The following is a 25,937-nucleotide window of genomic DNA, read 5'->3' as shown; positions in this document are numbered from 1 at the left end:
CACAACACTCCCTCAGTTCATTTCACTCATTGCAATTAATTTGCAACAAGAATAATAGAAAAGCTACGTGCAATGCCTCACTCTGCTCATGTACTGTTTTTAGTCTTCCTTTCTCTTCCAACCCAGTGACTCAACTACATTTGGGCCCAACACTGGGCTGAGAAGCCAGGCGTGTACTTCCTACACACATCTATAGATTCTATAAACTGAAGCCTATGGTTTGTTTTGCACAGGTGGTTGGGATTCCATTTAACCACTTGTGTATATACAATTCCTTCTCAATTCAAACCTAGCACAGGCTGAAGTTTCATGTTTTAGAGAGGAGGGAAGCAAAATTGTTTTGAAATTCTCTGTGAAAAACAGCCTGTTGTATTAGAACAAACAGCAGCTTGTTCCTATCATTCCTTTGTTTGACAAGTCTGGGCTGGCTAGAAAGGTCATTTATGCCTCAAAGCATCAAATTAACATTTGAAGACATGAATTTTAAAAATGGCTATTTGCTTCTGTTCCGTGAATGGCTAATGCAGTTCACAAAAAAAGGAAAGAAAAACCCACTGCAGTTTTAGCCAAGTCCCAAAACAGACTAAAAACCAGTAACAAAAACAGAAAAAGGAAACCCAAAACTTTCCCCAGGCAAACTGAGCACTGATTTTATGTCCATGTCAACACAAGGTATCTCTTAATTAAGTCTCATTCTTTAAGCAAAGAATTAAGAAAGTAGCTGAAATGGTCAAATGTTTATATAATTCAGGTGCGGGGGGAGGGGGAGGGAAGTCACTATTTAATTATTATAAAATGACTTTCTGCCATATCAAAAGGTTCTTCCATCTTAACCCTCCTGCCCCAACACTAGCAATGACTGTACAAGATAAACTAACTTAGTACTGTCTTGGTTCATACACAACAACTTTTTCAAAACATGAAGCTCCTATATTATTTTCCCAACACAGATCTATGTTCCTACATATGTGAAATGTAAGCTATCATTACTAACTACAACTTCTACTACATACATATGCATTCAAGATCAGAAAATACTGAGCCTCAATGGCTCAGTCGGTGGAGTATCCAACTCTTGATTTCAGCTCAGGTCATGATCTCACGGTTTGTGAGATCGTGCCCCATATCGGGCTCTGCGCTGGAGACACATGGAGCCTGATTGGGATTCTCTCTCTGCCCCTCCCTCGCTCACACTCTGTCTCTCTTTCAAAATAAATATTCAACAGAAAATACTCGGGGAGGGGGTGGGGAGCGGGCGCCTGAGTGGCTCAGTCAGTTAAGTGTGTTGACTTCGGCTCAAGCCATGATCTCGCAGTTCATGGGTTCGAGCCCCACATCGGGCTCTGGACTAACAGCTCAGAGCCTGGAGTCTGCTTCAGATTCTGTGTCTCCCTCTCTCTCTGCCCCTCCCCTGCTCACGCTCTGTCTCTCTCTATCTCTGTGAAAAATAAACATTAAAAAAAAAAAAAAAAAAAGAAGAGAAGAAAGTACTTTGGGTCCACTAGAAAAAACAAGGGATGTAAAGTCTGAAATTCACTGTACAGCCTTACAAAGGTGATTCATTCTTACTATAACTCATTTTCTACAGGCGGTATGTATACTGAGAATACCACAAACGAGCTTCCTGAATATTATAGGAAATGTAACATTTTAAATTAGTACAAATTAATATGAGATAATATGAACAATATGGGAAATAAAATTTGAGAATCTTACGAATTCCCAAAGTATTGTAAGAACATTTTGAGAAAATTTATAAAATATGAGGAAAATTATAAAACATTACTATAACAATTCAAAATAATCTCTAAAATGCAAATTTATTTTTAAATAATTACCTCATCGAGAAATACCCTATAATATTATATATAGTTCATAAAATCATGTCACAATGATGATGTTGCCTCAAGTCACTTCCAACGTCTCCTCTTCTCACCTGCTTAACCCCTTGCAATCTGTGTTCCATTCCAAACATCCCATGGACAGGGATATCCTTTAGAGATAATTAATAATAAACTCATAAATGTAAAGCACAAAGGTCTTCTTTCAGGCCTCATTTGCTCTGACATCTCTACAACGTCTGACACTACTCCATAAAACCTTCCAACCTGGCTTCTGCAATACCGCACTGGCATCCTTCTCCATCAACCTGTCAAAACACCTCTTTCTCAGTACCTTTCACTTAGCATTCATGGATCTAAATGATCCTAAGTAGGTGACTCAAACTTAAGATCTGCCTTTCATATATATATCTGCCCCACTACACAAATCGTAGGGGTGCCAATCACACAAATGACAATGCAAACTGGTACCCACAGGAGCTGAGCAATGGAGTGGACCTCTTCTGGGATTGTTCTCAGCCTTACCAGGGATAAGGCTTCCTTTTTATGAACAACATCATCCATTCCCACACTTTCTACTACAAACTATACAACATACAAAATACATACACACACAACAGATATACATACACTCACGTCCAGCAAGCTCCCAAATCTGTATCTTCATCTCTGTTTTCTTCTGATGACCAGTCCTTCCTACCCAAGTGTTTGGAGCTATCTCCATATATACAATATATATTTATATCCACCTGTACTTTATTCATCTCCTGCCAAAACCAGTACCACTTTCCAGGCCATGTCAGACTCCTTAATTTCATTCATGTTGGCCACAGTGGATCTTGCAAACGCCTTCCTCTACATTCTCTCTTGCATCTATTGCTTCACCTTCATTCCCAAAGCTCTTCTCTAAATCAGGCTTTGCCTCTAACCTCAATGGATGAGCTCTCCCTGCCTGTTTCCGCCATCTTGCCACTCCAATGTAGACTACCAGTCTAAAGCACAGGTAGGAGCACTGCATTCCCCTATGCTCAGACTAACTTTATATGCTACGCCAAAACTGTGACTCTATTCTGTGGGAAAACTGAAGGCTTCGGATTGTGACCCCCGCCCCCCCATCTTCATCTTTACATTTTCTACCTCATCCACTTTATACACATTGTCATTTACTATATCAAGAAATCTAAAATTTTCCTCCATTAAATCCCCACATAAAAATTACTACAACACAGTCATGTGAAGCAAATCAACTCTGATATATATTAATAATTAACCATGTCAATGTACACGTTTCCAATTAAAACCAGCTTATTAGTTGAACTATTTCTAGATTGCTTTTTTAAATAAATTTCAATTAAAAAGCAAGATACCCCATGTTTATGCAACATTATTTAAAATAACAAACTATGGAAGCAGCCCAAGTGTCTACCAATGGATGAATGGATAAAGAAGACACACACACACAACACACACATGTATGCATGTGTCATATATGTATATGTGTGTCATGCACATGTATGTGTATATATCGTGGAATATTAGCCACCCATAAGAAAGAATGAAATCTTGCCATTTGCAACAACATGGACAGAACTAAAGAGTATAATGCTAAGTTAAATAAGTCGGTTAGAGAAAGACAAATACCATATGATCTTACTCATATGTGGAATTTAAGAAACAAAACAAACGAGTAAAGAGAAAGAGACAAACTAAGAAACAGACTTAACTACAGAGAACAAACTGATAATTACTAGAGGGGAGCTGGGGAGGGATAGGTGAAACAGGGGATGGATTTTAAAGAATACACTTATCGTGATGAAAGAAATAAAATTAAAAAAAACCATCCAGCAAAGAAAGGAATTATCTGCTCAGTTTAAAAACAAAACAAAAAAGAAAAACAAGATAATCATGCCACCTGATCAAGGCAAGAAGCACACCATCACTCTCTAGAACAACCCCCCCCCCCCCCTTGCATGAGCAGTGCTTCCTGCAAAGTAGGCACTCTTAATAAATGTCTCAGAATCTGAACCTCAAATGACTGGCAACATCTGACTGTCCCTCTAGCCACAAACAGGGGGTGTTTTTAACTGAAGATGGTTTCCCTGCCATCTCAAAATGTAAAATAATAAAGATGTAACAAACCCAAGAAATGAAGTAGCTTTTTCTCTAAATTACTAACAATTGGTTTTACAGTAGTAGCAATGGACCTGCAGTAAATCATTCAAAGTATTTCCTCTTCCCTGCCTCATAACAGAGAGTAACACAGTCAGCCAAAGTGAGGGACACAGGCCACAGTGATTAAGAAGCACAAAGCCACGCAGAAAACATACACGTGAAGCCCATTTTAAAATTTAAAAAAAAAAAATTTTTTTTTAAACAAAAACCAAAAGAGGTTACACAGTATGAAGATATTTAATGAAATGGGATTATGTTTTCCATCCCTTCATATATTTCTGGCATCCCTGTTAATTTTGAAAATAAAAAAGCCCAAGGGAATCACCAAAATGGTGGTTCACTCAAGAAAATGATTAGAGCACTAATAAAAGATTAAGAAAGTCCTATATAAACTAGAGTTCTCTTAGATACTGACCATTATAAATGCAATGTCTCCTGTGGTCCCAGTCCCCTTCAATGATAATATTAAATCTACTAAGCTCATACCTAACCTATCCAGGAGCCATCATCAAGGTACAAAGGAACCAAGGAGGCCATCGTCAGTAGCTGGAAAGGAATTCTCAAAAGGGCAGAGTGGGATGGACAATAAAATCCCCCCCCCCCGTTTTTTTTTTTTTTTTAAATTAAGCTGTAGGCCCAATGTGGGCCTTGAACTCATGACGCCAAGGATCAAGAGCCACATGCTCTACTGACTGACCCAGCCAAGTGCCCCCAAAGCTCATTCTTTTTTAAGTTTATTTACTTATCTTTGAGAGAAAGAGAGTGTGTGTGCAGAGAAAGGGCAGAGAGAGAGGGAGAGCATGAATCCCAAGCAGGCTCAGCTCTCAGAGTGGGGCTGGATCTCAAGAATCGTGAAATCATGACCTGAGCCGAAATCAAGAGTCACTTTACCAACTGAGCCACCCAGGCACCCTCCCTCAAAATCCCATTTTTATTAACTCAGAAAGAATCATTGTAAATATATGATATTTAACAATTTAAGAATTTTATTAAAATAGCTCTTTGATTACTACTACAAGCATATGCATTAGAATTTTTATTTAAAAAAAAACACCAAACTTAAAAAATATATAGATGATTTAAACATTTTGCAGCTACTAAAGTAAACATTAGTTCAAGCATGAATCACCTGTAGATGCCAAGTCTAGGAGAAATTTTGATAAACAGCAGGACATTTTCATACTCTTAAAGTATCTCCCCATAGAATGCTCGTTAATTCTAAGGGGAAATTAACTATATAGTGAAGAAAGTGGAAAACATTTTGACCAAGTAATGATCACAATTAACACCCCAATGAGGGGCAGATGGATTTCATGTGCCTCCAGATGTGATACCTTGAGAAGAACACATTACTTATGTAGCATTCTGGCAGAGAATACGTCACCTGAATCTAATCATGAGAAAACCAAATAAGAAACATCCTATTAGAAAAAGAGGGAAAATTCAATTCTTTAAAAATGTCGATTTTCATAAAAGATAGTCTTTGGAAATATCCCAGATTAGAGGCTAAAGAGACAAAATCAAATGCAATACCTGATTCAAGACTGGGTCCTGTTACCAAAAAAGGGGAAAAAAACAACAACGACCTATAAAGAACATTATTGGATCAATTGAAAAAAACTGAAATATAAACAGTACATTAATTTTAAAAGTTTTCATCAGTGTTAAAAGAAAAAGAGCTCAATAATAAAGAAAATAAGCTAAAAAGTCAAGTGAATAGAGGCAAAAAAGAGGTAAAAAAAGAAAGAGGTAAAAAAAGAATCAGTCTTTGATTCTTGTACTATTTTTCTGCAGTTTTGGAATTATTACATTTTTAAACTTAAAATATAAAAAGTTTATATGCATCACTCTAGTGTTCTGCCATCTAATTTGGTAAACATAGTGTTTGCCCTTAAATAGAATTATGAAAAAAAAGACTTCATTACATTATCATTCTACAACCTTAGAAAGCACACAACAGCCTCACTGTGTCAGAGAAGGGATACCTGTGTCAAAGAAAGGTTTAAAAGCAGCCTTCACACTTCCATAGCTGAGTGTAAAAGAGCAGTTCCTGCTTCGACAAGGCATAACTGTATAATAACAAAACGGAAGGAAAGGAAAGTTATTCTGCTCACATCAGCCCACTGCTTAAAACCTCCAGTTATCCGCCCATTTCCTACAGGACAGAATGTAAAGTTCAGACTCCCTAACTTGGCATACAACACGCTTCGCAATCTGGGGGAGAAGATTACCTCTAGAGATTTATCTGCTGCAGCCACCACCCCCACACACACCCTCAATTTTTCAGCCAGGCTGATTATAAACCAAAAGCCTTTACACATGCGATTCCCTCTGCAAGGACCATCCTTGTCTGATGCCCTCCTCTTTCTGGTGAGCTCTTTTGTTATGCTTCCTGATTAAATGCCACAGCCTCTATGAAACCTTTCCTGACTCTCTTCCAGACAAAGTTAGTCTTATTCCTTATACTCTGCTCCCAAAGAATTACGTCCCTACTTTTGAGTCATATGAGGATTTCTTTTTCCGTGAGTTTCTCTAAAGCTAGAATGTAAGGCCCCTCAGAGCAAGGATTGTAGTCTACAGTGTCTTCTAAGCACACTGACTCGATGACTAAATTAACTTCTCTAAATAGAACAGGTTCAACAGTAAACAACAGCTAACTAACACCTGGAACACTTAATTTGTATCAGACACTACTGTAAGTGCAAAACACCAAATTACTCCTCACAACAATCCTAACTCACAGGGTTTTTGCTATTTTAACCTCCCCGAAACTGGGATGTGTCATAATTAAAAGGACAGCATATTTTTCTTAGAGTAAGAAATGGCTCAGCGTAAAGCAATGGTGCTTCTTACAATCAATGGTGTGAGTTCTGATGAAATACAGTTTTACTCCCACATATTCCTTCATAGTTATAGATGAGGAAACTGAAGCACAAAAGAGAACTTAATTAATTTGGTGAAAGTTGCACAGAAGAGTCAAGATTCAACCCTAGGCTGACTGGACCCCAGAATCCATACTCTTAAACCACGAGGTTATACTATTTCCCCAACAAGAGTGATCCCACAGCATGGATAGGCTAAGGGCACCAGAGCCAGGACAAATACAAAAAGGAAGCTTGCCCTTTAAGGTCACCAGGATCCTGAGAAATGGCTGGGATGAACCTCAAGATTAGAAGCAGTGAATGAAAAAGGTCCTCCAAGTGCCTGAAGAGAAAGCCAAAGGCCCATCAGCCTCCACTCTCTGGGCAAGGCCTGGGTCTGAGTCCTGGCTCCCTCTCCGCCCCCCAACTTTTCCCTTAGGTTTGCCTTCAAGTGCCTAATGAATATAATCCTAATTCTCTCCCAACTAGTATTTTACCAAAAAAGTGAGCTAATCAAGCCTTCTGCTATATATCTTAATCCCTGTAACATCATCCCTGCTAGTAATCTAGCCTCAGCTCAAACACTTAAGCATTTTCTTTTATTTTCAGAAAGATGGAAGAAGATACTCCATATATTAAAGTCCATCCTCCTTCTAATTTCCACCCCCAATCCTTTGTCTGCTGTCAGAGCCTGCACAGCAAATTTTACTTTCTCTTTCTCACGACTGTCCTTGTCCTTCAAAAACTATAGTCTTGAGGTAACAACTCACAGGCACCCTGCCTACTTCAAAAACTTGCCATCACCAAAGGAAGGAAAGGAGGGAGGAAGAAAGGGCTAGTATAACTAAGACATAAGCAAAGTGCTAAAAAACAGAGAAAGGGCAGTTCATTTGTGGGGGATAGAGAGTGGGGTGTGGGGAGGAAATAAAGGTTCATGGAGGAAGTGGCTTTTGAGGGATAAAATGTCAGTTAGTGTCAAAATTCAGTATTAGACTGGGGTAAAATTCTATAAAAACAAAAAGCTGAACTTTAAACATATGAAATGTTTTTGGTTCCTAACATTCTTGCTTCCTCTCACTTTATGATTCTGGGCAGAAGGCTCATTGGCTTGTACAATTTGTACAGTGCTGAATGCATAGATAACCATCCTACTGACAGTGGAGTGTAGGGTTGGAATAAACAAAGTAAAATTTACCATCTGGGTGGTGCCATCTGATTTGGAACAGGATCACTTGCTGAAGATTATGTTTGTATTCTTCACTAACAGAAGGTTGCCTCATAGACTTCATTTCTACTAATCTAAGGTAAGAAACTGACACAAATGCAACCTCTGCAATTGTTTCTTAATCATCAGTGACCAAGTCAGACTGATCCAAAGCACAACTCCCCACATACAACCCACCCCACTCCCCAGCAGCCCGGGGTCCACTGCAACCTGCCTGCCACACTATGTAACAGGGATAATGCCCTAATGCTGTGCTCCAATTCCCAGTGAGATCAGAAAGATCATGAATTCTGGTAAAAATACTAGAAACTTCTGTACAGAGAACATTAAAAAACGTTGTTATAAGTGATCTTTCTTTCCATGTGATGTTTAACGAGCAACCTACTGGTCCAGAAACAAGCGAAATGGTTGCTAGAACTTTTAGATATATTATTAAGAAGCAGGGGCACCCTTATCATTTTATCTTTAACACAGTCCATAAATTAACCATATAATGTCACTGGACAGTTTTCTGATCTCTAAAGCACATGTTGGCTTGTTCATATGGTTTTCAACTTCTTTTTCTTTTTCTTTTTTTTTTAATGTTCATTCATTTTTTCAGGGACAGAGACAGAGAGACAGAGCATGAGGGGGAGAGCGGCAGAGAGGGTGACACAGAATCCAAAGCAGGCTCCAGGTTCTGAGCTATCAGCACAGAGCCCAATGCAGGGCTCGAACTCAAGAACTGCGAGATCATGACGACCTGAGCCGGTCAGTTGCTGAACCACCCAGGCATCCCTCGAGTTCTTTATCAATGAGTTCATAGTGCCTTCCAGGCAGGATGTCAGAACTTAAAAATTACTACTGCAAATTAATACTGCTGGTACATGTAAGTTCATACCATATACTTATAGAGACTTCAGTTTATAAACTACTTTCCAATGCTTTTGACACAACAACCTTATGAAACAGATCCTTATTTTACAAGTGAAGAAGCCAAAGTTCAAAGACATCAAGTGATTAGCCCAACTCCCTACTGCCAGTAAGGAAGGAGCAGACCTGGATCTCAACCTGTATCTTCTGATTGCATTATTCTATTAATAAAATGTGTTCATCTATTAATAAAATCATGGCTACATCTAAATCATGGCTACATCTAACCCAGTTGCACACCTAACTCCAGCCAGAAAAAATCCCATTATCTGTTGCATATCCTCTTCTGCAATGAATGCAACTGGGGGGCCACGGCCATTTACTAATACTATGCTGAGGGGCTTTCAGAAAGGTTTGCACTGTGTGAATGAGGAATAACACTTTAGACCCATGTTGTCTAAGAGAACTTTTTGACAATGGAAATGTTCTTCTACACCTGAACTGGTTCAATACAGTAGCTACTAGATACCTGTGGTTATTGCGCACTTGAAATGCATAACTGAGAAACTGAACTTTTACTGTTATTTAATTTTAACTAATTTAAATTTAAATGGCCACATGTGGGAAGTGGCTAACTTACTGGGCAGCTCAGGTCTAGACCATGATGATGGGAAGTGAAGCTTAATGTTAATGTCTTAATATTGTAGACTTAAGCATAAATGAAAAAGAAAATCAACTAAACAGCAGGCCCAGAGCACACCACTGATTCACAGGAACTAGAATGGATATGACGCCATCAAAAGTAATACAACCAAAAGATAATCATAGAATAATCTTTCAATCTCTGCAAACTCTCTGGTCAGCCAAATCTAATAAGTGACTGTAAACGCCCAGGCCTGCTGATAGCATCGACTGTGAAAGGCAAGGAACTCTACTCTATAGGTCACAATGGCTTTCTTGGGAAAAAAGACCTTATCACTGCATGGAAACTACACCAACTAAACTATAAACAAGAGCTGATGGATATAAAAAGCAAAGTATCTTAGTAAATCAGCCATTTTTTCTCTAATAATACTGTATCTTTACATGGAAGAATTTAAAGGAACATCTTACAGGACAGGACAGCCATGTCTGTGTCCTTCCAGTATCACATCCATACCTCTTATCACAATCCATAACATTTGTTACTATGTCTCCCTTCTCATTACCTAGCTAGGGAATAAGAGGTTTCATTTAAATAAAACAGACTAGTATGGCATCAAATTTTTGTTTTAAAATTACCGAGACTTCTTAAAAACTGAGAACAAACTAAGGGTTGATTGGGGGGGGGGGGGGGGGAGGGAGGGAGGGAGGGGAGGGTGAGTGATGAGTATTGAGGAGGGCACCTTTTGGGATGAGCACTGGTGTTGTATGGAAACCAATTTGACAATAAATTTCATATATTGAAAAAAAATAAAAAATAAAATAAAATAAAACTACCGAGACTTTCAAAACCCCCAGATAGGTTTCACGAGTCCCATGAACAAAAGTACTTGTCATTTCTTACTCCTTTAGCTTCATCCATGTTCAAAGGGCCTTACTGGTGCTGATAACACAACTGAACTACAAGTCAAAAGCCTGGAGTCTTCGTTCCAATTCTTTGACTACTGTATTTTGTCCTTTAAAATCCACTTAATTTCTCATTGCCTCAGTTTTCTCATTTTTAACTGATGGGATGATTAGATCACCTCGAAGAAATGTCAATTTTAAAACTCAACTCTTCTGTGATATCCTCAGTGGTTTTCAGTTGGATTCATGGTCTTTCTTAGAGCCTCCTATTAAGAAAAATCACGTATTTTGCTTAAGTAGCAAAACCTATGTATGTGCAATCTGCTTCAAAAATTCACAGATCCACCCACTGTCCAAAATTCTGACTATAGAATTTAGTTTTTAAGTATAAAAAGACATTCATTTCTAGTATTTCAAAAGCACAAATCCTTCCTAACTGCACAAATTAAAAAGTACACTCTTAAGAGGTAAGAATATAATTACTTATACCATTAACAACCTAGAACACTAAGAAAAGCACATGCTATCATGGACCTTTACTGGTTAGTTTCTGCTTTTCATTTAACTTTCAAACTCTTCTCATATACTACCACAGCAGCCTCTTCAAGAGCCTTTCCACCTCCAGGGTTCAGCAATTCTGAAGCAGTGGATTCTAACAATATCTGAAAAAGATATTCATAAGCAAAGAACAAATAGCTTTTCTACTTACATGAAGGCTTTTTTTGAAACCTGGATCAATATATACCCAAAAAAATCCACTTTGGATACTAAATTTGAGTAATCTTCTAAACCTGTTCAATGTAGATGATATATACTGAAACGAGACCCTCTAGAGCAAGGATAGGCAGTGAGTTTCTTGTGAACTGAGTCATTTCTACAACAGCAGTTCCGGCCAAATGCAGGCACTGTCTCTTTATTTTTAAACTTTATTTATTTATTCTGAGAGATAGCGGGGTAGGTAGGGGCAAAAAGAGAATCCCAGACAGGCTTCACGCTGTGAGCACAGAGCCTGATGTGGAGCTCAAACTCCCCAAAACCGAAATCATGACCTAAGCCGAGTTCAAGAGTCTGACGCTTAACCGACTGAGCCACCCAGGCACCCCTCTCTTTGATTCTTTTTGCCATCTTTCTCATTTTCTTCACACTTGTTCACTTTCCTTAGCTTCTGTAAAGACACATGGGCTTTATGCTTTTCTAAACTCAGTAACTTATTTTTGACCATCCATCTTTTCAATTAATTCTGCCTTGCAATCCAAGCATGGTAGCTGGCAAGGCAGCAGGCTAGGGCTACTGGGCTATATGAGGCCAAAGGATATGGCACAGCCACACTAAATCACTCCCAGAGGTATGGACCTATAGGAATCAAACCCTTGATTTAATCTCACTGGCATGAGGTCTTAATCAGCTGGCTAAAAAGCCTACCTGCTGGTCACTGATCACTTCTAGAGAATCAAGGAACAGTATGCTATCACATCCTCAGGAGGCAATCAGAAGTATATAAGCTCTGACAGGTATATAATCACCCAAGAGAAAAGACCAAAAGCAGCATGATATCAGAGGCTGTGGCTCCTAGAAATTACTGTGGGAGTATCTAAAATTCTCATTAAAAATTTCAAGAAGTTTCATATAGTTTCTGGGGGAGGGAAAGATGAAGGGATAAAGCTATATGAAGAGAAGTGTCAGTAGTAGGAAAATTCCAAGGGTAACCAGAATTAACACATCTTAAGAAGGCCTCCATGAAGTATGACCAAGCAGCATAGCACTGTGAGAACCAAGTCTTTCTGCTTCCTTTCACTATACTCCTTTCCCAGTGTTTGGACTCCCTGAGCAACAAAGGAATGCCTTTTGTTCTACAAGCTCATGTGCAGAGAGTCTACTTCTATCTGCCCTTTCTGTCCTCAGTGATTCCTACAATCCACATACTTCTCTACCCAATCCATACGTAAGAAGGTTAGACAAAGATTATGATCTGTGCTTTTGATTTTACAGTAAAATCAGGCTGCTGGTATTCCAAGCCCTGATAAGCTTATCTTGAATAACTTAAGCTCCTATTACCTTTCATTGGTAAATTTTTTATGAAGGCTTTTTGCCCTTAAAGTTCTCAGTTGTTTAAAACAAACAGAAAGAGGAGGAGGGGTGGGGGAGGAACAGAAGTTCTAAAGACCTAACTAGTCTTTCTGAGGTAGAATATAGCATATACATTAACTGACCCAAGCTCATCTAGCAACACACACTGAAAGATGGCTTTTAGGTCACTAGCGATACTATCTTCTAACTGGGACGTCTGTGAGTTATAGAGAAATGTGGCCCAGAATCTTTATGTGGCCAATACCAGATCTCATCTCCTACCCACAGCAACAACAAACATACTCATATATAGGATTCACCAAGTATTTCTAAGCCAAACACTTCTTTGACATACACTAAAACAACACTGCCTTCATAATCTATAAAGTACCCCTAAATTAAAGACTCCAGCCGTTTGGGCTTCTAAACTAAGAAATGAAAGCCTACTTGAGCTCTACCACATTAACTTCTCTGTGTAGCACATTACTTCAGAAAAGCCTGCAAAACACACAGACCTGTTAGTTCAGTTCCAGCCACAGAGAATAGTGACTGAAAGCAGGGGCTTTGGATACAGTCAAACATGAGTTCTAGTCCCAAATGGCAATGTTAGCTCCATAGCCTACAACAACTAATAACCTCCCCACAACCCAGTTTCCTCATCTGTAAAGTGCAGATCCACATGCCAACTATTTCACAGCCCTCTTATGAGGATTAAAGCTTGAATAAAATAATACACAGTAAGAAATCAGTATAATGCAAGAAATACAGTGTTCAACTTTTATTGTAGATTCTATTATATGGGTCAGTTCTCTCTCTGTTACGAGATAGAGGTCTTTGGTTCTATTATCCTATGACCTCATTTGCCATATCCCCAGCTTCAAGAAAGTCTTAGCCTGGACTAATGAACACAGCATTCCCAATCCAATCTAGTCTATATCATCAAATATCTCAACTACCCAGAGAAAAGTGCCAAATGAAGCATCATTTGTTCTGTTCTACTTCCACAACTTTATTAAGTGGCTCTGTCACAAATGTGTAACTAGTTTTTACAGAGAATCACATGACAATGTCTGTACATATCAGAACCAGAAAAATAAATCAAGGGCAGGTCTTACAATGAATAGGTCAATGGCATCCTCTGAATATATATATATATATATATATACACACACACACACACATATATACATATACATATATGATAAACACCAACTTTCCAATTTTCTATCCAATACAAAAATGTACTGAGATTGGAACAATGTCCTCATGCTAACACTGTTACAGAAACACACCTGTACACTATTTCTAATTTTCATAGACAGCTGGCAAATATCTATAATTCTTTACTTTTTATTTCTATTTTATAATTTTATTGTAATACATCTTTTGCTTAAACCTCCTAAAAATTCCTTGGGGAAAAATAATTCAAAAAATAAGCAAAAAAATACCTAAAAATCAAAATAGGTATTGGGTGCTCACTCCTCTGAAACATATACAGTCTTCTTGAACTTCCAATCATATTTCATGAGCATAGCATATTTCATGAGAGTTCTCCCATGCTGAGTTCTTCAGTTCAGGGGTTGTTTGTTGCCAATTATAACTACCACAAGATATTTCCCCTTCAACAGAGGAAATAGAAGTCTACTATTATTAACTCAGTCTGAGTTACAAGAACACCCAACAAGCAGCAGTTAAAATCCTGTATCCTCAGTTTTTAAAAGCATAAGTAACTCTATAAAAGAAAAAAAGGTTTCACCACTCTCCCTATCTGACCTCTCTGCTGAATAGCTCAAACATACATGCAAAACAAGCCTTGATTCGTCACACTCCAAAACCCCTCCAGTACAGAGGCACCACCCAGATGTTCAAAGCAGAAAATAAACCCTGTTGATTTGTCCCCTTCTATGTCCACCACCCCACAACAGCAAGAGCTAATATTGCCTGAACTAATGCAACCACCTTCTCTACGGGATACCCTGCTTCCACTCTTGCATTCACCAACCTATTCTCCACGGAGCAGCCGGTGGAGGGGGGCGGGTTGGGGGCCTTGCCATTACACTCAGAATAAAAGCTACTTACTTACCATGCCTCAAAAATGCCTTACAGGATCTTGCCCTGCCCATTTCTCCTACCCTATCTGGGGTCACTGTCCCTTCATCATCTACTTCACCATCCAACACTGGTTCCTTTCAGTTCCTTTCAGTTCCTTCGCCACATCAGGTCCTTCTTCCCTCAGGAACTTCTTCCCACATACTTTATTAATAATCTCTACTTTCCATTAGACTGCAAGATCCATCAGGCAAGGAAGCGTTTTTATTCAGTAGTATGTATCCAATACCTGACATAAAGTTTGGCACATAGCAGCTATTCAAAAAGTTTCTGAGAAAAGAATGAATGAATGAGAACAGAAAATAAATTTTAATGACAGATACCTTCAACAACAAAATGAAAAGCAATATATGAAACCAGCCTCAATGAGAATAAATTAAAAATAAGCCATTTTTTAAAAATGTTTATTTAGTTTTGAGAGAGAGGAGACAGAGACAGAGCGTGAGCAGGGGAAGGGCAGAGACAGAGGGAGACACAGAATCCGAAGCAGGCTCCAGGCTCTGAGCTGTCAGCACAGACCCCGAAGCAGGGCTCAAACTCACCAACTGTGAGATCATGACCTGAGCTGAAGTCGGACACTCAACCAATGGAGCCACCCAGACACCCCCAAAATAAACCATTTTTAAATTTAATATTCAAAATGGACACTCCTAAAAGATTCTTGAGCAATGCTCTGAGGAACCAAAACAAAGACTAACAGAAGTTTTGAAAATTAAGTACAACATGCTTCTATTCTGGTTTTGACAAATCTGTTGTCACTACTGAACTTGCTCTTAATTCCATGTCAGTAAAAACCAAGAAGTAGCTCATAAAAGGAATATGCAAATAGTTAAAACACTAACCAGAACGAAGACACAAATGTGCTGCCAGCTGCTTCAAATACCAAAAACAATAAATGCCTTCATATCACTATTTCGTGATATGCAAGAGAAGGAGAGGGGAAGATTCTAAATTCAAGTCTTGAAATATACTGAAACCACAGCACTATGCCTGAGCCATCAATCAGTCTTCAAAGGATCAGAGCAAAGATGCTGCCTTTCCTCACACCCCATTCCAAATAAACAAGATGCCAGATCTGAAGTATGATAGTTGCAACTCTGACCTATCCAACAGCTCTTTCCCTACAAGAAAAGTAGCTCCACTTTCTCTCCTGAGGTTTTTCTCTTTTAATCATGGAGTCTCAGTATTGGGGTCCCAGTCTCAATCTGCTGTGATTCACTGGAAAAGTATCTACATGCTTTGCTCAAAGTATCAAGCCATCCAATGGAAATTAAAGATTTACTAGGGGTGAGCTACAAGGCTAACAACGGTTGTTTCCTTTTCCTTGTGGGCTGGAATTAAATCAACTCAGTGTGGTTATATTGGTTATATGAGGCTGTTGGGTATTGCCTGCTATAATGTCTTCGGTGCTTTTTTCTTTAGGTGTTTTTTTTTTTTTTCATTGAACACATAGTAATTACAAACGCAATGTATTTGTAGATAGTATCTTTTAAAACATGGGTTAACTAGACAAGAAGTGATTTTAAAGTGTTCTTATTAAAGACAAGGCTGAAAATCCCTAAAACACATCATAGTATTTGGACAGTAAAGCATACTGCGGTTTGGGGCAAAAACTTCCAACACAGACCGCTGCATGGCAATCTTTGCCATGTTCCCATCCTTTAGAAGCTAAAATGTGCTCACCTCACTTGGTATTAAGTAGAGCTTAAAAAGCAGTCCATTAATTAAGTCATACTTGTCTTCTACAAACTCCAAATAGACTCATTCAAGAAGACAATAAGCATTCAGTCATTATTTTGAAGGGGTTTTTAGAAAAAATAATAACTATTTTTGCAAAAGCAAAGAAGAAAAGCTTTAATTCTAAACCCGTCCACACTCAAAGCACTCAGGGCTCCTCTTCCAGAACACAGGGCAGCCCAGTGAGGTCCTCACAACAGTGCTGGGGTGCTTCAGACTGACACCTTACTGGGGTGTCAGTAAGGACTCACACTAACTCATTTCTTCTGCTGCCTGGGGAGCCCAACCAGATTGTATCATTGCTCAGAATTTTTATGTTAATAACCTTTTTTGCCTTGAGTCCTATTATGGGGGAACTAATTAAAAGCATTTCCCTCCAGTGAAACCAAGACACAGTGCAATCAAAAGTGAGTGGAGAATGCCATGTACTTGGTGACTAAGCAAGAATTCATAGCCTCTTTCTGAATTCAGTGTTGAATATACCAAATACTCCTGTGGATATTCCACGTATTAAATGAAGTAACTTTAATATTTGGATCTAATATAACAGAATAGGGGTGCCTGGGTGGCTCAATCGGTTAAGTGTCCAACTCTTGATTTTGGCTCACATCATGATTTCACAGTTGTGGGATCAAGCCTTGTGTCAGGCTCTACACTGGGCATGGAGCCTGCTTAAGATTCTCTCCTTCTCAGGGCGCCTGGGTGGCTCAGTCGGTTGGGTGTCCGACTTCTGCTCAGGTCACGATCTCGCGGTCCAAGAGTTCGAGCCCCACGTCAGGCTCTGTGCTGACTGCTCAGAGCCTGGAGCCTGTTTCCGATTCTGTGTCTCCCTCTCTCTCTGACCCACCCCCGTTCATGCTCTGTCTCTCTCTGTCTCAAAAATAAATAAACGTTAAAAAAAAAAAAAATTTTTTTTAAAAGATTCTCTCCTTCTCCCTCTGCTACTTCCCTAATCACACACGTGTAAGCATGCACTCTCTCTCAAAAAACAAACAAAATAATAACAATAAATAACAGAATAGTTTATGGTTTTTTATACTTCTGGTATTAATCTGCATAAAATGTATTATTATCACCAAAGACACCTAAGTGAAAAACACAAGTCTTTAACATGTAGCCTGATGCTTTAGAAAGAAAACAAATAAATAATTATGACACTAGGCACAAACTCTGAAAACTCTAAAATTCTGTCGAATCGACAATTTAGGGCTGACCACGTGAGCCTCTCTAAATAATTTAAGGCTAAGCACGTTGTCAACCATGTTGTGTTTCGCCGAACAACGTCCTGGTTTTTTGCTCTTTGTTTACTCCTAGTGTACACGATGGCTTCACCTTAGCTGAGGCTGCTACACACAAGTGAAATCATAGTGACGGACTCCAGAAGGTGAATGCCATCAGTGCCTAAAACAAGTGCAGAAGCAGCTTCTTAGCAAGAAGGATAAATATGCATAAGGCTTCCTTTCCTGAAAAACTAAAACCTCCTGGGGTTTCCTGGCTACCTTAGCTCAGATGGTAGAGTGCACTACTCTTGATATTGGGGTTGTGCTGGGTGTAGAGTGTACTTTAAAAAAAAATAAAATAAAAATAAAAAAGCTAAAACTTTCTGTATTGAAGGAAAGTCATAATAAAAAACTTATAAATTTGGGGTAACAGTTACTCTAAGCCACTCACTTAAATTAGCTATACTAGATAATTCCAGCAGCCACTCAAAGAAGGCTTCCCTATTGGCCTGATCAAGTAACAAAGCTTTCCATCAAGTTTAACGGCTCCAAGGAGCTACAGATCCTTGTTTATAAACTTGTACTGCACTCCACGCTGACCACCCATACCTCTCATCACCCCACACAAAAACTTAATGAACTTGCATTCCTGACTGACTCACATCAAACTAAGAACCAGAAGATTAACAAAACTCGACTATAACTAAGCAAAATGATCTACTTAATAAATAGTTGAGAAACATAAATGTTTTTCAAAGTAAAATTAACCACATGAGAACAGGATGTAAGGGGAGAAAATGTAGCAGCAAACCTGATCTTTGAAAGATGTCACCAGGGAAAAGTCCCCATTTTTAAGAGCTGAAAAATCAGCAACAATAACCCATACCTGTCATGCCCAAAGGTGTTTTTAATAGAACTGTATTCAACTTTGGCAGTTTTCCACATAGTATTTCTTCTTTTTGGTGTTCTGTTTTACAGAACTGCATCTGAGAGCCTTTACAATTTCTTTCTGGTACAATTCTGAAATAAAATGGACTTAAGATTAAAAAAAAAAAAAATCAAGAACCTCATTATCCAGCAAAAGTCATCACCCCAACCCCTCCACCATCAAAGATCGCCATAGTTTTTAGTGTTTGTTTCCCTGTCAGAAGCAAAAACAAACACAACGGCCCATGAAATCTGACAATTTGATGTTACAAATACTTAGTTTTATGCCATTTAAATTGAAGCAATACGAGCCCTGGCTTTCGAAAACGAGGGGGGAAAAAAGTCTTTCACCTTACCACACAGAAAATAATCAGAATTTAGCATTCATTATGAAACCGCAAACCCGCGCGCAACCCTGCCTCGGCTGTCAGTCACACACACACACCGCCCCGCCCCACACTGTCAGTCACATGCAGGCCCCGCCCCTCCCCGCCCCCTACGCTGTCAGTCCCGGGCTCTGGCCCGCGGCTGAACCGGCGGCGCTGACGTCAGCTGGCGACCGCGGCCGCATTCCTAAACAGTTCAGACAAACCCACTGGTGGGAAGCTTCGAAAGCCCTCAGCTGTAGTGAAGAAAGCAAAGGCTTGGCTGGCAGCCAGACTCCTGAGCTCAGCATTTTGTAATGCACTTCCTTTTTACTTAACAGCTTGCATAATGTCCTTAACCCTTCCTTTACCTGCATCACACCTTTAACCCCTTCTTTTCTGGAACTTCAAAGCAAACTTCCGAACTCGGTCTCCTACAGGGTTGTAATATATTCTGCACCAAATCACAACTGGCCGATTTTTAATATTGCTGAGGAGGCAATTTAATTAAACACACATGCTCCCACTACAAGGCCCACATTTTTCCCCCTTAAAAATGTTACTTTTCAAGCAAAGAAATTAAGTTTATTAAAACAATATAATGTTCAGTTTTTTCAATACCCTTCCTTAATTTATCTTAGCACTTATTTTTTCAAGAGAGTATACCTTCAAATGGTCCAAACACAAAAATAACAGTATACAGTGACAAAAATCTCCCTCCAACCCTGTACCCCAGGGTAACCGGTTCTCACTCCATGAAAACCAATGTGATTTATTTCCCTTGTAATAACCCAGGAGTAGTTTAGTATATATTCTATTTTCTCGTTTTTTTACATAATAGTAAACACCACACATGCTTTCTCTCCTTGGCTCCCTTCTTTTCTAGAGCTGCATGGAATTCCACAACTGATTTAGTGGTCCCCCATATACGAGTATGTAGGTAATTTCCAATTTTTTACTATTTCAAATAAGGATGCAGTCAAACTCTTATATGATGATATCTCTAGAATAAATTCCTAGATGGAGAATTGCTGGGTCAAAGCAAATATACATTTGTAATTCTGAAAGACGCCTGCAAACTGCCCTGCATTGAGGCGTACCTCTTCCACTCCTACCAGAATGGCAGAAGGATGCTATTTCAACCTCACTCAGCTCAGACTATGTTCCTGCATTAAGAGGCTCTCCTTTATTTCACAGTGGTCCCAGATCCCCCATTCGTTGTCAGGTCATTGTTACAAAGCTTTTTTATTTTTGGAAAACAGATCTCTTTAAAAAAAAAAAAAAAAGGTATCTCAAAGTAGTTTTATTTTACGTTTCTCATATGAATGAAGTTGAGCATCTTTTTATACATTTAAGAGCCATTTGTATTTCCTTGTGAACTGTAAAATTAAAACTTTGTCCATTTTTCTATTGGGTTGGTTGTGATTTTCTTACTGCTTTGTAGAAGCATTTTTAGCTAAGAATCTTTTGTCTATAATGAACTTGAAGGAGCTTTTTATATATTAAGGAAATTAGCCCTTTGTTTGTAATATGAGTTGCAAAAAACTTTTTTCTTCTGGTAAATTATTTTGGTGGTTTGTGGAACACAGAAATTTAGGAATTTCATGTAGGTGGATTGTTATCAATCAATTATTTTATGGCTTTTGTTTATCAGACAGACTGTAATTCCCAATGCAGTTTATAAAAGAACTCTCCTGTGGTTTCTTATAATACCTATTATGTTTTCAGTTTTACATTTCAGTATTTGTGAAGTTTATCCTTTGTTTTTTTTCTAGATGAATACCCAGCAGTTCCAACATTATTTACTGAATAATCTTTCCTCCTTCAATTTGAAATGCTACCTTTATTATATTTATCAAATTTTGTATGCATGGGGTTCATAGAATTTTCATGATGCATTATATTTCACACTGCATATAAGTTACTGATCATTTTAAAATCTAGTAGAAAGTAAGATATGTGTTCCACAGACAACAAGATCTGGTTTCCATAAATACATTTTAGATTTGGGGAGTTTTGTCCATTTTTAAACCAAACTAAATCCTTTTCAGGATTTCTGGGATAAATTATAGCAAAGTATCATACTGAAATAGTATCTACTGTGATTTCAAAGTAGCTTTTCGACAACATCCATTCAGAAACATGACTCCCGACCAATTATGGCAAGCACTTTTGGTCTTCTTAAAGCCTCAGACCATTACTAGAAAGATTGAAAACGTTGAAAACACAGTTAAAGCAAAATTTTGATACTCATTGTAGACAAACGTGTCTTTTATATATCCTTTAAAAAATATTCTATTTTTTTACAAATGAGGATAAACTGGGGCACCTGGGTGGCTCAGTTGGTTTAAGCATCCAACTTTGGCTCAGGTCATGATCTCATGGTTTGTGAGTCAGAGCCCCGCATCAGGCTCTGTGCTGACAGCCCGGAGCCTGGAATCTGTTTCAGATTCTGTGTCTCCCGCTCACGCTCTGTCTCTCTGTCTAAAAACAAATAAACATCAAAAAAAAAAAAATTTTTTTTTAGATGAGGAAAAACTAGTCCTTTCAACTAGTCTTTGACCTTCTTTCCAGATCTGTTAGAGATTATTACACTCGGGCTCTGTGAAATTCCTAGGTTTTATATTTATGTAAACCATCATATTAATAAATGATTACTTATTCTATTAATTATACAAATTATTAAGCATACCAATGGTTTCAACTTTAAGAATATATGAAAAGACAGTAATAGGCAACTTTCATTAGCTGCTAAAAACACACCAGAAACACGGTTTTGAACAGGATCTCGTAAGGGTAGCCAAGTAGTTCCCAAAAGGTGTAGCAAGATGACACAAACTTTCAAGCACAAGGTTCAAAGCCCCTGTATGTTAGTAAGAGAGGGGAAAGCTGGAGACAGGGCAGGGAGCAGGAGGACAAAACAGAATGACTGAAGCAGGAAGAAGGCCCAAACCCTGAGAGGCAGAAGATCCAAATGCGGCTAAGGCTGTTCTCCACATGATGAGGTTCTCATTTATTTCAGTACTCCCAAGCCCCAGTTTTCCTAGGGCAGGCATGACCCAGAGTCACCGGACTGCAAAGTACGTGTCAGGAGAAAGCAGTTAAAGATGTTTGCTTTGTGTGGAACAGACACCTGCACATATGCAGTTTTGAAAGTTCTGAAATAGAATTCATATAAAAGATTTTATTCTCCTAAGATATAGTGCTACAATTATAGTTATGAAGTTACTATTTTAAAATCTGAGTCCATTTCCCTATAAAAACTATGACACACAGCATAAAGTCCAAACAGAAATTCTTTAAAGCTCCTGACACTCTGCCCCTAGTCTAGCATTCTATGCTTTTCTTTCAAGGAGCCTACATTTTGGCCCCATGGGAGGAGGGCCTGCTGTTTCTCAAACATGCCTGTTAACTTTGCTCACATTTTCCTGTATCTGGAATATCCTCCCAACAAGAGAGAATACCAATCTCTAAACTCACATCTTCTCCCACATTTTAGAGACTTGGCTCAAATGCTGCCTCCTCCATAATTTCCTCCCTCTCTGAGGAGTCAGCCCCTCATAAACTCCATCAGCCTCCCCAACGATGATGAAAACTGCAAAAGACAAATGTCATCAAAATACATGTTTAAATTTCTCAAATTAATGTGAAGATAAAAGAAGAAACTAAGAGAAGACCACACTCCACTAATAGAAAAAGACGGATGATTATGAAGAAAAACAATGTAGATCCTATTTATTAAAAATCTACTTAGGTATTTATGTAAAGAAAGTATACATTTTTTAATTGGTCTCATCTTTTTTTAGGGGGAAGGGAGGTTGTCAGCTTACCCATCACATCTTCAAATGGAGCTTTCCATCAACTTACAAATACAAAAGAGGACAAAGCTAATATATTTTAATATGGCACTAAAAACACAACATCCACCAACCAGATGACTAGAGAGAAGTACAAATGCTCTTTCATTCCTTGAAGCCCTCTTAGTTCATGAACACCTGGTACCTGTGGCTTTATCTGTCGAGTAGTAAGTCCCACTGGACCTATGACTTACGACTCAGAACTTCCAAGGTCAGGATGAGTCAGTATCCAATAATTCTCAAATCTAACTGGGCATCAAAAGCACCTACCTGCATAATAAGTCAACAAATACAGAGATTTTCACGATTCAAGCCTCAGACTTCCTAAAGTATAAAAGCTGACAGTGGGGCCTGGGAAACTACTTGGTTAAAACAAAAACCAAAAAAACCCAAAAATACCTCCCTACATGACTCTCTGATTTGTAAACAAGTAGTTTGGAAAATAGTAGACTGGGCAGGGCCATGAAGGGAACAAGGGGACTAGAGGGAGTGGTGAGAATCCTTCCTCTCTCTTGAGTTCACCTTCTCTGCCTCATATCTCAGCCCCAAAAATGAAAAGGCAGTTACTAGGAGAAAAGCGACAAGAGTTACAGGAATAGCAACTGTTAAGGGTTTCCTCTTTAAAGCCCACCTGCCTTTGTCAACCTTAAGGTCTGCTGCCCACAGCAAATTTGAACCAAAGATAGCAGAACAGGGACAAGGGTTCTCCTTGTGGGGTGGTAGCCATGGCTTAAAGGCGCTGGCAACAATAATTCAGGAAGGTGCTGGAAGCCCTTTGAGGTTTTCCATCTGCCTCAACTTATGCCATTATTTGCTTAAAAATTTAGTCCTAGGGAACAAGAAGAAAATGTAATCATTTTAAGAATTCAACTGATAGGAAAGGGGAGGGAGGGGGTTTTACCCTATGGTATAAAAAGTAACTTTTCAAACCTCCTAAGATGGCTCTTAAAAAGACTGTATGAGGGGGCCTAATTCATCTCTTAGCAAAGACTACAGCTAGTGCTCTCCAGGGGAAGAAATTAGAAAATACACTTCAGGGGCTGAATGATTTCCAAATGATTTAATTGCTTTCACTGTCAAAAATATTACTTAAATACCAGGAAGCTCATAAGATTGCAAGCTATGAACAGAGCATTAAAAACTGCTTCCTTTTGGGACAAAAATATATACTAGCCAAAAAAAAGTTTTCAACTCCCATGCAGAGTCTGAGTATCCATTACTCTGTATGATTCCAGACTCGTGTTTGACATGCATAATTTCCCTTCTGATTTTATTCAAAACATTCTCTTTCCTTTTCCAAGCCTACTTCCTAAGCCTGGAGACAAAGTGTTCCTTTTCCCACCTCGTCCATGTGATGATGCACCCCTGCAACAACTAAAGGAGGTATAGGCCTCTAGCGGTCTTACTTGTTAGTCTGTGAAAATCCGAAGCTGCCAATTGCACACAGATTAGAATGGTCCTGTTGAGAACAGCTCCCTGCTCTGTATCAAGAGAAATGGGACTGACCACAAGTCACATGGTTTAGAAACTCCAGGCCTTTTTCCATTTTTTTTTTATTTTTCCATTTTATTTTTATTTTTATTTTTATGTTTTATTTTTCTAAACAATAACATAAATTCAACAGCCCCAAGAGTTCTGAACGCTATAAATTCTAAATTTTTTGGTAATATGAAAAGTGTCCCAGTGAATAATCACTCCATCTTTAGTTACTGCCTAAATTGAATGGGTTTTTTTAAGTAAATCCAGCCGATGGTTTCAAGATAGTCTTTGAGAACCAGAGTTACCTCAAGGACACCAAAGACTTGTGTCCTCAATGGAGTCCAAAATCTTTGTTTCTTCTATGTCAGATGTGTAAACTTGGCAAATAACATCATTTGTAGACAACGTATTATTCTTAGTGCAATGCACAATTACTCCCTTAATTTTATCACAAAATCACACATGCATGCATTTCCCCCATATTACCTAAGTGTACAACATAAAAGCAAGGATTCTGTTTTATTTGTTTATTTCTATATCCCTAGGCCCTATCACATAGTATATGTTCAAATCACTATTGGTTAATGAATGTTGCCCAGTTACAATATATACAGAAATGAAGTTAATTTCTTTCACTCATTTAGATATAAGACTCAACTGTATATATTGAAGTATAAATTATACATTATGCTCAACAATGCAAATTCAAAATCTGCCCATGGGGACAAAGTAACAATTATTTTGAGAATAATAACTTTGAATTTCCTAAGTTGAGTGCAACTGGATACTTAACCTTTAAGGTGCAAAACCTTATGTATTTAATAAAATTGAATCCCATTAGAGTTCTAATTTCCACATGTACCCCTACAGCACTGTAATCTAGAAACCATACAGCATCTTGTCCTCCACAGAAAGTTAATCGTTAAAGACTCCTTCATTTGAAGAGCTTCTAGACACAGTATTTCCGGTATTAATGGAAATTCTTCTATATACTGTTCCTGGAATCCATGCTGCAAAAGTCTGACTTACTTCAAGTAATTAAAGCCTTTATATAAGTTGGAAGCCAAATCTAAACAAGGCAAAATTCCAATGATAATGAGTGACTTAATGCAAAATTCTGTAGTTTTAAAAGTTCTCATTAATAATTAAGTACATCAAAATTCCAAGCATTTATAGGTCCATGTTCAAAATCATTCTCACAGGTTAGTCTTCCATTCCGAATGTTCTTCTACCTTTTACGGTACAATTCATCTTTTCTAATCCTTACAAATGAGGTCCTTTCATTCCACAGTATGTGTGCTCTATTACTGCTTAATACTTTACACTAAAGAGAACCTCAAACACAGAAATATCTAACTGCTACCATTACTTGGGATACACATGTTCCATAAAGGACATTGTAAGAGTGATAAAATAAGAGGAGATAGTTTCTTAAATTTTGCCCCCTCTTTACAAGACTTCTAGGGACAACTGAGTGGCTCAGTTGGTTAAGCATCCAACTCCTGATTTTGGTTCAGGTCATGATCTCACGGTCATGAGATCAAGCCCGGTGTCAGGCTCCACATGAGCATGGAGCCTGCTTGGGATTCAGGATTCCCATTCTCAATCTCTCTCTCTCTGCTCCTCCCCTGCTTATGCTCATGTGCATTCACGTGCACACTCATATGTTCTCTCCCT

At 38.5% G+C, this 25,937-nt stretch overlaps 1 protein-coding gene across 18 annotated transcripts in view; it reads right to left on the bottom strand.

Moving 5' to 3' along the window:
* Positions 1–25,937, bottom strand: part of ZSWIM6 (zinc finger SWIM-type containing 6) — a 196,421-nt gene that overhangs the window by 103,623 nt on the left and 66,861 nt on the right. For 6 of the 18 annotated variants that reach the window (XM_042987556.1, XM_042987548.1, XM_042987495.1 and 3 more), the window contains one exon: positions 18,519–18,652. The exons of 3 other annotated variants lie outside the window; for them this stretch is intronic. In XM_042987556.1, coding sequence (XP_042843490.1) covers positions 18,519–18,618 — 100 coding nt within the window. In that variant the 5' untranslated portion in view covers positions 18,619–18,652. Of the gene's footprint in view, positions 1–18,518; positions 18,653–21,253; positions 21,291–21,877; positions 23,611–24,187; positions 24,283–25,937 lie in introns of those variants that run through there. 9 more of the 18 variants (XM_042987493.1, XM_042987523.1, XM_042987478.1 and 6 more) reach the window with 6 other exon arrangements.

Source organism: Panthera tigris, chromosome A1, assembly GCF_018350195.1.
Source record: "Panthera tigris isolate Pti1 chromosome A1, P.tigris_Pti1_mat1.1, whole genome shotgun sequence".
Lineage (NCBI taxonomy): Eukaryota > Metazoa > Chordata > Mammalia > Carnivora > Felidae > Panthera > Panthera tigris.
Note: the sequence above shows the minus strand (reverse complement) of the source record. Positions and strands in the feature narration are given on the sequence as shown.